Source organism: Octodon degus, unplaced genomic scaffold, assembly GCF_000260255.1.
Source record: "Octodon degus isolate 3935 unplaced genomic scaffold, OctDeg1.0 scaffold00076, whole genome shotgun sequence".
NCBI classification, from domain to species: domain Eukaryota; kingdom Metazoa; phylum Chordata; class Mammalia; order Rodentia; family Octodontidae; genus Octodon; species Octodon degus.
In genome coordinates, this window is record NW_004524652.1 from 936,445 (window position 1) to 946,887 (window position 10,443).

The 10,443-nt window shown below is 61.7% G+C and overlaps 2 protein-coding genes across 6 annotated transcripts in view; both read right to left on the reverse strand.

Annotated features, from left to right (window-relative positions):
- The window catches only part of Pus1 (pseudouridylate synthase 1), a 7,484-nt gene extending 7,239 nt beyond the window's left edge, over nt 1-245 (reverse strand). Inside the window, exon 1 of the mRNA XM_004635954.2 lies at nt 213-245. The gene's annotated coding sequence lies outside the window, so the exon portion shown is untranslated. The remainder of the gene's footprint in view (nt 1-212) is intronic.
- A 2,793-nt stretch (nt 246-3,038) lies between these two features.
- Nucleotides 3,039-10,443, reverse strand: part of Ulk1 (unc-51 like autophagy activating kinase 1) — a 17,192-nt gene continuing 9,787 nt past the window's right edge. Inside the window, exons 11-28 of one of the 5 annotated variants that reach the window (XM_023720505.1) lie at nt 10,218-10,268; nt 9,772-9,860; nt 9,530-9,671; nt 9,016-9,076; nt 8,827-8,916; nt 8,502-8,627; nt 8,226-8,371; nt 8,052-8,138; nt 7,653-7,921; nt 7,064-7,254; nt 6,787-6,896; nt 6,569-6,712; nt 6,033-6,208; nt 5,762-5,934; nt 5,575-5,693; nt 5,311-5,468; nt 4,770-4,905; nt 3,039-4,694 (exon numbers count right to left, since the gene is read on the reverse strand). In XM_023720505.1, coding sequence (XP_023576273.1) covers nt 4,639-4,694; nt 4,770-4,905; nt 5,311-5,468; nt 5,575-5,693; nt 5,762-5,934; nt 6,033-6,208; nt 6,569-6,712; nt 6,787-6,896; nt 7,064-7,254; nt 7,653-7,921; nt 8,052-8,138; nt 8,226-8,371; nt 8,502-8,627; nt 8,827-8,916; nt 9,016-9,076; nt 9,530-9,671; nt 9,772-9,860; nt 10,218-10,268 — 2,324 coding nt within the window. In that variant the 3' untranslated portion in view covers nt 3,039-4,638. Of the gene's footprint in view, nt 4,717-4,769; nt 4,906-5,310; nt 5,469-5,574; nt 5,694-5,761; nt 5,935-6,032; nt 6,209-6,568; nt 6,713-6,786; nt 6,897-7,063; nt 7,255-7,652; nt 7,922-8,051; nt 8,372-8,501; nt 8,628-8,826; nt 8,917-9,015; nt 9,194-9,529; nt 9,672-9,771; nt 9,861-10,217; nt 10,269-10,443 lie in introns of all 5 variants that reach the window. The other 4 variants (XM_023720503.1, XM_023720502.1, XM_023720504.1 and 1 more) reach the window with 4 other exon arrangements.

The window sequence follows — 10,443 nt, forward strand, 5'->3', positions numbered from 1 at the left end:
GTCCCAGGGCCCAGGCTCTGCGCAGCGCGGCCTGCAGGCAGGGAACGCCCATGTGCGGCGGGTGCGGACGCGGCCAGGCCCCGGCGACCTGGCCTCCGCCTCCTCGGCCCTTCCCCTTGCCCGCCCCGGGCGCTGCGCTCGGGAGTCGGGCTCCCGCCTCGCAGGGACCCGAGGGCTGCGCCTGCCCACCCCCCACGGCGCGGCGGACGCACGCGAGACCGACCACGTGGGCGAGGGCAGCGCGGCCGCGCGCGCACCGGACGGCGGCCGGGAGCGGACAAACGTCCGGGGGAGGGTGGCGCTTCCCTCGAGCCGCGCAGCCGCGCACGGCTAGGGCGCCGGGGAGCCTCGGTGACGCCGGCGCCTCCAGCGGTGACTGGGCTGCAGCACCCGAGGCCTCAGGCTGACCCCTTTGTCCGGTCAGCGAGCACGCGCGCCATCCTCGAACCCTTCGCTGGGGGCCGGGGACCCAACGTGTGCTCCGGACAGGCGGTGGCGGCTAGCTGCGCACTTGGGAACCGCCGTGCAGTCCTGTGCCGACCCAAAACAGAGGCAGCGGAGCAGTGACTCACCCTGGGCGGCGGCCAAATTCGCAGTACACCGGGGCCTGGTCCTGCCCGGCAAGCGCTGCCACACCGAGCTGCACCGCGGACCCCCACTGCCACCCACTGCCTCTGCCAGCTCCTCGCTCCAGCAGGGATGGCACAACCGACGACACATGACTCCTCGCCCAGCGTCTCTGGCTCGCGGGAGAGATTTTCTCCCGTGGGAAGCTGGCTGCATTACTTTCACTCTCAAACCCCAGGACGCCCGAGTCCAGACAAGCAGGCGCGTGGGGCTCTGCTGCAGGCTGTCCTTGCTCCCGGCTGGGCCCGCGTCTGACAGCATCCTCATTCTGCGGTCCTTTACCTCTCCACGTCCATCTTTACATCTCCCTTCAACCCTCTTTTCTCCTCCTGCTCTGTGAAGTCTCACACCTCACCAGTCTGGAATTGTGGCAGTAGGGGTAAGCTTGTTCCAGGCTGTGGGCAGGCACTGCAAAGGCACTGGGGCAGGAGAGTGTAAACCAGCTGTGGGTAGATGCTTGCAGCTGGGCATCCACCCGGGGTCTGCAATTAGAGAAGCCACAAGGCTGCCTGCCCCATAATGGAAGAGTGGTGGGGACAAGTCAGGAGCCAGGAGTCAGAATGCTATGCAGCTAACAGGCCACAGGGCCAGGGCTAGGCTTGCTGGGTGAAAGATCAAAGAACATCAAGCCACCCTGCCAGCATGCTGCCCCACCTTGTCTCAATGAGGGAAGACTGAGGCAGCATCCAAGGGCTCAGAACAGGCTGCCCCTCCTGCCTGAGCCCCACCTCGTCACACCTGCCCAGCAGCATGTGCCTAGAGGTGAGTGATGCTTAAAGGACTGTCGTTTGGAACCAGTGAGCCACTGCAGCTGGCTGCCAGGGCTGGGGAGGTGTGAGCAGGCACTACACACGTCACCACACACCTGTGAAAACCAGTGACTGTGCAAACCCCAGGGCAAGCATACCACAGCCGACACACGCGTTGGCCGCCAGGAGGCCAGTGGGAGAAAAGCTGGGGTTCTCTGCACTTCTCGTTCAAGTGCTCAGTAAGACCTAGAACTGCTGTAAGGCATGGTCTGCTAAGGCAGCACGGAGTGCCACGAGTGAGACCCCACTTTGGGGACGGCCCCAGCTGCTGAGACCACACCACGTGCTCTGGCACTCAGTGTGGAGCCAGCCCCTCCGTGTACTCTTCTCAAGTTCTTGCCCTGCAGGAAGTTTTAAGTTTGGCCTTTCCAGTCATTTCATTTTTTCATCTTCTAATTTAGCATTAGTCTTATCTCGGGCTGGCAAGGTAGCTCAGTGGCCTAAAGTGCCTGCTTAGGCAAGCATGCAGGGGACTCAGTTCAACCCCAGCACCACATGCCTTGCCAGCCCTGACCCCAGGGCAGGCTGAGCTGACCATGAAAAAAATAAAGGAAAATTTTTTTTAAAATTATCTTTTAAATAAAAATATTAGTTTAAAAACACAAGCTGTGCAATACAATAAAAATGCAAATCAGCCTAGTGCTAGTGGCTTAAGCCTCCCGGAGAGGCTAAGACAGAAGAAACCAAACGTTTTAGCCCAGCTGGGGAATGTGGCAACATAGTGAGATCCTCTGCCAAAACACAAAGGAGTGGGGATGTAACTCAGTGGGAAAGCATTGGGTTCAGACCCATCACACGAGAAGCAAACAAAAGCAGGTGAAGGCAGTCACAATCAGATCACTTGTTAAGTGTCAGAGGACTTAGACCAAGGTGGTCTTGAGGCAGTGCCTGTCACCCCAGCTTTTTTTTTTTTTTTGGCAGAACCGGGGATTGAACTCAGGTCCTTGCACTTGCCAGGCAAATGCTTATTCCACTGAGCTATCTCCGCAGCCCCACCCCAGCTACTCCTAAGGCAGAGGTGGGGGAACCTTGGGCCTGGGGATTTGCAGGCAGGCAACACAGGACAGAGGCCTGGAGTCTTCAGAAGCAAAGGTGGCAATGGAGACAAGGATCCCGCTACCAGAGGACACCGCATATGCCCTGCAAATGGCCAGACTGACTTGTGAGGGACGTGGGAGTTCTTGGGACCCTCCTCCTGCCCCCACAGCATCGCTGAGAAGCAAGCAGGCGGTGTGGCTGAGGCCAGCACTGCAGGGCTGAGGCGGGACGAGTTTAGAGCCAGTACAGTGGAAGCTCTTGAGTTCAGGCCTCAAGCAGGTGGCTGTGGCACTGCCTGCCCTTTCAGCCGGTCCCTGTTGGCCCAGGGCTGTATGCTGGACTAGAGCACATTAATGAATACCAACTGCCCCTCCTCACGAAGCCCCAGCTGTCACTCTGGGGTTTGCTCAGTGCTAGCGCTGGGCCGGCCGCCATGGCCACAGTGGGGATGCAAGGGTTCCATGATGCTGCGGGGCCGCCAGCTGCTGTGTCCAGACCTAGGCAGAGAGAGGGCACAGGACGGCAAGGGTAGGGGCAGGCCAACCAGGACGAGCTGCAACACAGTCAACAATTCCAAAGGTTTATTCCCGCGTCACACAACAGGATGGGGATTCACACAGAATGCAGTCGCGACAGCTGAACTTGATTGTGAACAGCAGGAGCTGCTCCCAACACAGCCACCACACATCCAGCAGCCACCGGGACGTCAGGGGACAGGTGCTTCCTGCAGTCTCCCATAGCCCAGGTGTCTATCAGCCACAAAGTAATAAATATGAAGGTCACATGCAGCAGGGTGAGTCGCAGAGCAGACCCTCCAGGGACCTGTGTTGTATCCCAGCTCAGTGGCACTACTTCAAGTATCACAAAGAAAACACGTGTTCTGTGTGGCATATGATCTTTGGGTCGGCTCATGGGCACCGCAGACCCATATGCCCTCCTGCAGGAATTTGTGGATACATTCAAGTAGGTCTGGGCAGGGCTATGCTGGGTTATGGACCAGGGTACCCAGCATATGCCCACCTCAGATGAAATCTGTGGCCTTGGTGGCCGCCTGGCACAAGAACGGCAAAGCTCAATGCATTCTGCATTATGGGTATTTCCTTGTTGCACAGAAAACCCACCCTGACCTGCCTATCTTGTCTAGCTGGGGAAGGCAACAGCATGGCCCGACCTGCAGGGCATGGGGCAGCCAGTACTTGGACACGGACACACACACACACACACACACACACTCACTCTCTCTCTCCAGGTGGCAGGCCTCATACATGCAACCAGACTGGAGCCTCCTGCTGCCACTGTCCAGCACACACAGCTGAGTCCAGGCCTGCCCCAACCATCCCACCCTCCCAAGCAACATGAAACACCTAAAGGGTTGCTTCTAAAAGAATGAGCTGCAGAAAAATAAGACACATTTTTAGAAGAGTGAAAAGTTACATCTGTTCTGAGTCTAGAAAGCACAGGTGTTTCACCGTCCCTAGGAAAACATTAAATACAAGGGCCACTGCTCCTGTGGACACAGAAGCCACACTGATGCCCCCAGAGGCACACACATGGGTCTCTGTATAGGTATACATGTATGTACACATGGACACGGGGGCTCTGTATAGGTATACACATGTATGTACACATGTACACACAGGGCTATGTACAGGTATACACACGTGAACATGTACAACTGAGAGGAGACAGCTCCCCGTCGCTTGTATGGGGACGGCACTGAGGCTGGGTTCTGTCTGCATAAAGTGCTTGGTGATTTACAAAGCTGAGTGGGGGTCAAGGGGACAGGTTCCCAGAGGGCTGTGGGCCCGAGGTCATGCCCCTTCTTGGGAGCCATGGGCAGTGACCCGGAAGAGTTCGCTTTGGCTTAGAGTCAGCGACACCAGCCCAGGGCCCGCCTGTCTTCAGCATTGCCCTGGGCACAGGGGCGGCAGTGCGGCTGCACGCCTGCTCACCAGCTCCCAGCACCAGCACAAGTGGGAAGCGCCCGAGAGGATGCAGCGCAGCCCACAGCAGGAAGAAACCAGCACGCAGGACGTGGTGCCGCCTGCGACGGCCCCACCAGGACCCAGGCAGCTGCTCAGCACCAGGGATCAGGGCCAAGGCTGGCAGGCCGGCCACCATCCAGCAGCGCGTGGAGCCCCCTGCAGGGCTCACCAGCAACCCGTCAGGCACAGACACCAGAGAGCAGCGCTGAGAGTCTCCGCTCGATGCACAGCTTGCCTGTGGGAAAAAGGTGTGTGGGCTGGAGGTGGGGAGGACCACCTCACCCCCACAGGCCCAGCAAGAGGAACTCACATTTGGTGATGTTCTCGATGTCGGCCTGGTCCGTGAGCATGTGCTGCAGCCCCTCCAGGAGCAGCAGGGCCTTGTGGTAGCGTGGCACGCAGCCCTCGTGGTGCTGGAACATCTCATCCAGGGCAGCCGACTGCACCTGCAGACAGGGCAGAGCTGAGTGTGGCAAGGGCTGACAGCCACAATGGGCAGCCCTGGTGGCACCACTGTGCCTGTGCAAGGACAGGTGTGCAGGTGCCAGGGTCACTGGCCTGCACAGCCCAGGCTGGATCAGAAACAGCTGGCACACCCCAGGTGGAGGGACAGAGCTGGCTGTACGACAGAGACCCACTCAGAACTCAGGCAGTGTCACAGCTGCACAGGGGCCAGGGCAGGGCTGTGGGCAGCTGATGCCCGGGCTTCTGTCCACCCGGGACCTACTGCTGTATGCCAACTATCTCCAGGCCTGGCTGGTCCCGGAGGTCTGGAAGCTGCCGTCAGCTTGGCTGGGGTGACAGTCTACCAGCCATGTGTGGGAGGACCCTGCCTGTGGCTCCCCCAGTACCATCTGCACAGCGTGGCTGAGGATGAGCCTTTCGGCGGTGACGCTGTGGATGCCGCCCAGCAGCCGCTGCTTGTCCAGGAAGAAGCGCTGCAGCCGCAGGCTCAGGCCCTGGCAGGACGTCACACTGGCCTTATACAGCTCGTTCAGCTTGCGCACCACTGTGGGAGGGCTCAGTTAGCTCCTTGTCTAGTGGGCCCGGCTCGGCGTCCCGCCGAGGGCCCTACGCTGCGCCCCATGGCCCTGCAGCTCCCCTGCAGCCCTCACCCTGCTTCACAGTGGACGACAGGCACAGCTTGCCAGCCCGGATCTGGTCAATGGCCGTCTGCAGGCCTGAGGACAGCAGCTCAGCCACCTTTAGGTACAGCACCAGCTGCTCTGCAAAACTGCAGGGAGGGTGGTAGAGGTCAGGAGGTGGTGCCTACCTGGCAGGCCCAACCCCAGGGACACGTACCCCCACTCGCGGCTCAGCAGGCTGATCTGGTCAGCCACCATGCTCTCCTGCAGCTGGTACTCTGCGCCCACGGTCGCCTCGCTGGCACTGCCCTTCAGGGCCGCGATCTCCAGCACGTGCTGCACAAACACCAGCGTGAAGCGCAGGCTGTGCAGGATCTCCGTGTGTTCTTGCTGGGGCGCAGAGGCAGGTGTTGGGGTGGGTGGCAGGCGACCTTAGGAGCTCCCAGCCCAGGGATCCTTGCCCTTTACCACCCCCAGGCCAGCCTCACCTCCATAAGGGTCTCCTCGGGGAGGTCAGGGGCTTCAAAGGTTATAGCCCCATCCAGGTGGGCAGACAGGGGGTCACCAGTGCTGCAGCAGTGGCCTGGGGCAGTGAATTCGGGGGCAGCCTCGCCACAGGCCCCAGGCATTAGGTGGCGGGCAGAGGAAGAGCCAGCAGAGCCCACTGTGGGAGACAGTGATGAGGGGTCCTGCCTACACCCCTCCCTCACATGGAGAGCAGCCCTGGACTCCAAAGCTTACTCTTGCCTCAGTTTACCTTTTGGTAAGACCACAAAGACCAGGTCCCTAGCCCCATCCAGCCCTGCACACAAGAAGCTCAGTGTGCCTGAACCAAGGGCCTGGCCAACAAAGTACAGGCTTTCAGGCCAGTGAGACAAAGAGGCTGGCATCTTGCACAGGGGCTTATATCCCAGGGAGACCTCTGTCCCTGAATCATTGCAGGGATCCCCCACTGCCCGACTGGCACAGGGTTTTTATCCTTCTCAAGCCTGGGAGCAACTGCGGACGCCTGGCCCAGCCTCACCTGAAAACACCCGAGCACGGGGCCCCAGGGGTGGTGTAGTTCCACTAGGGGGCGAGCCCACTGTGAACACCACAGGGGCAGGGCTGCTGGCACCTCCAGCACGGGCTCCTGGGTGCAGGTTTCCCCCAAAGGCAGCAGAGGGTCCTGGGAGAGAGAGGGAGGGTCAGGGTCTGCTCGGGGCTGACCACACACAGCTGCCCCAGCCAGCCCTGGCGCACCGATCTCCATGGGCTTTTCCTGCAGGCTGTCCGAGCTGCCCGAGTCTGAGGCCTGCGGCCCAAATGCAGCCTTGAGGAGCAGGTCAGTGAGGCGGCTGGTGCTGAACGACCTAGGGGAAGAATGGCACTTCAGTACCAGACCTCGGCTCTCCACTGACACCCCATCTCAGCTCGCCTCCAGCAAGCACAAGAGCCAGCTAGCTGTGGGCCAGCTCCCCAGAACCACCGGTAGCTACAGAACAAGACCTGCCGCCCACCTCCCGCCTGTCCCACTCACCGGCCAAAGGGGCCCCTGGTGTCCTCTGGCCTTAGGCCAGAGCCCAGCTGCTGTCCCTGGAAGGGCCCCACCTCCGAGAAGTCAGGCAGTGTCCGGTTCCGGGGGGGTGTCACCACCACACCCTGCCGAGCCAGCAGAGCCAACAGGTTCGGGGAGCTAGGGACCTTGGGGAAGTCGAAGGTGGGCATGGCCTGGAAGCGGGGGGAGCGACACCCAAATTGCCGAAGCCTATGTGCATGTTGCTGACACCCTCACACGGGACAGGGGTGGGTCTGGGGACTGCTCTGGGGACAAGGAAATGTGGCTGCCCACAAGGTGGCAGCCTGGCTTCCAACAACCTTAGAAAGGAAAAGTCCCACACCAATGCCACATGCCACAAGGACAGTCTCAAAAGGGTGGCCTGTGGGCCTCAGCATGGAGGACTGGCCAGGGAACCCATCCTGATACCATCCCCAGGGAGCCAGACCTACAGCCCATGGCCATACGCTGGGACCTATGGGCCACAGCCATGCTAGGAATGAGGTCCAAACAGGCAGCAAGAAGCATGATCTGGTCCCCTCTAGGGGCTTGGGGCTCCCAAGAGCTTTACCTTGGTGGGGGAGCCCAGGATGGGGGGCAGGGGGTTCCGCTGCAGGAAGTCCGGAAGCTTGGGTGAGCCACGCAGGGGCCGGCAAGACTGCAGCACAGGGGCAGCTGGGCAGGGGCCAGGCTGTGGGGGGCTGAAGGCAGTTCCCAAGGGGTCCGTCGGGGGCTTGGGCAGCTTGGGGCGGACGACATGCAGGTCCGACAGGTTGGGGGCGCTGTGCAGGCGGCAGCCCAGACCCGGAGTGCGGGGGGAGTGCTCAGGCACAGAGGAGCCTGGGAACAGGACAGGTTTATCACCAGGCTTCTGGGGAACAGACGGGGCCACCAGACCACCATCATCCTGCTTGGGGCTCGGGAGCCCCATACCCTTCCAGCCAAGACACCCTAACACAGCAGCACCTACCTGGTCGTGGTGACCTGCTAGCCCGCACCTCGGCTCCCTGTGGGGAGGGTGCCCTGTTCCAGCCAGGCCGCTCAGGGATGGTTCCGACTGGGAGAGCAGGTTCCAGGGTCAGAGTCGGCAGACACAGAGATCTGCAGTGCCCATCCCACCCTCCAGACCTGAAACTGCACTCACCCTGTGGGGATGGTGTGTAGGGTCGGCCCCCACCCAGAGACAACTTCCTGGCAAGGATAGTGCCATCAGCATGGGATGGGGGTGATGGGCTGGCCCGGGCAAAGCCCAGGGGGCTGGTGCCTCCCGACCTGCGGCTGGCAGAGGACCTGTAGACAAGGCAGGCAGTGTGAGGCCTTAGGACCCAGGCCACACCAAGTGAGGGCCACAGGGTGCCTTTGGGCGCTCCCCACACGGCTGGGAGCCTGAGAGCTGGCTGTGCCAGACCAGGGCACTCACCGGGGGGTGTGGTGCTGGCTGGGCAGCTGCAGGTTCTGCTCAATGCGCTGGTAGTTGTGCACCTGAGTGGGGACGGGGATGGGGACAGACGCGCCATACCTGCTGCTGGAAAAGGTGCCAGCCCGGCTGCAGGGGAAGACGAAGGCTCACAGGAGCCCCAGAGGAGGAGGCACCCAGGGCGTGTTATGTCAACACCTCCAGGTGTCCCCACCACACCTCAGGGTGCAGACAGGAGAACTCCATGGGACCACCCACATGTATGTACTAGAAAGGGCACTACCCACAGGATGCCCGCCTGCCCACCCAGCAGCCATACCCTGCTTACCCTGAGGGGCTGGGGGAGCTACTGCAGGGTGGGGAAGGGGACGGTGTCCGACCATGGCTCTCCAGCCCTGCAGAGGCCACCAGTGAACTCCTGCAGGTAGAGGGGACAGACGTTGCCCTGGGGTACCAGCCCTTCCTCACCTCCCCAGGCAGGGGCGCACCAGCTGCCCTGAAAGCCCTTGATGCTCACCCACTACAGAGCAGGCTATCAGGCGGGGGCTTGGCACAGGCCCCCTCAGCCACCAGGTCACCTGTGGAGATACGAAATCTGGCCAGGTGACCGCGCCCTCCAGAGCCCACTGTGCCACAGGACTGCAGGCCTGAGTTCCACCTGCACTTCCCAGATGGGGCTCCCAAAGGAAAATGACCTGAACACACGGCCACACTCCGCAGCTCTCTGCTGGGACACCCCCTTCACTTGTCCTCACCAGCTCCAGGGCAGCAGGGAGACAAGCCCCCACCCCGGGAGCCTACCCCATAAGGCCAGCTCCCACTGGCTGTCCCTCTCCACCTTGGAGCTGTGGCAGGGCAGGCCCTATCTAGAGATATGAGGCCATGGACACCGTGGACCAAGCTGAATCAGGAAGGGAATCAGGTAGGCCCTGTCCTCAGGGCCCAGGGACAGCACAGTGGAGGCAGGGCCGTGGCAGAAGGGGGTGGGTAGCCTGCCTCCCGAGAGGGACCACACTTCCTGCTGCCCTGACCTGGGAACTGAGCAGGGACCATGACAAAGTCGTCAGTGTCACAGGAGTCCTTGCTGCTGCCGCCCGAATCCCGAGAGCCGTGCAAGAAGGCATCAGCTGGGGAGGTCAGTGTCTTCTGCAGCGGTGCCATCTCCCCCAGAGACTAGAGGGTGGCAGAACCCAGTGCTCACAGTAAGACGGGCTCTCTGCAGAACTCCCCTGGGGCCACCATGCCCAGCCCAAGGGCCAAGACCTGGCCTTACCGGAGGGGAAGCCAGGTGTGAGGTGGAGCTGCTGCTGGAGCTGCTACCCGACCCGGAGCTGGGGTAAGAGGGCACAGGCACGGGCGGAGCTACAGAAGGGCAGGCCACGGGACGTGTCAGCCTCGTGCCATAGGTGGCAGCTGCCGAGAAAGCCACTGGAGGTGGCCACTTCCCAAGGTAGGTGCCCTCAAGCATCACCCGTGACAGCTCCCAGCGCTCTAGGTGGACCAGATGGGGCTAAGCACGCGCCCCCGCCAGCCATGAGCTGACCCTGACCACACTGGCCCTCAGAGCCCTGGCAGTCATCACCTAGTCAGGCGCCAGTGCCAAGCACCAAGTGGCATCACCCCAAACCCAAACCTCCACACCAGGTCACTTCCACCCAGCAGGAGGTGCCTCAGCCAACGGCAGTAGGCAAGGCCCATCTTCCTCCTGCCCCAACTCACACTTCTTAATGGAGGTGCTGGTGTCCAGGAAAGGGTGGTGGAAGAACTCATCTGTGGGAGAAAGGCAGCCTCACACACCACGGAGCCCGGCCCTGGGAGCCCCTCGCCCAGCCTGACCAACCTGAGGGAGGGCGCCCGGGCTGTGGCCCTGCAGCTGGGCGCCCCCACCCACCCAGGGCCTGGGGAAGGCGCCCGGGCTGTGGCCCTGCAGCTGGGCGCCCCCACC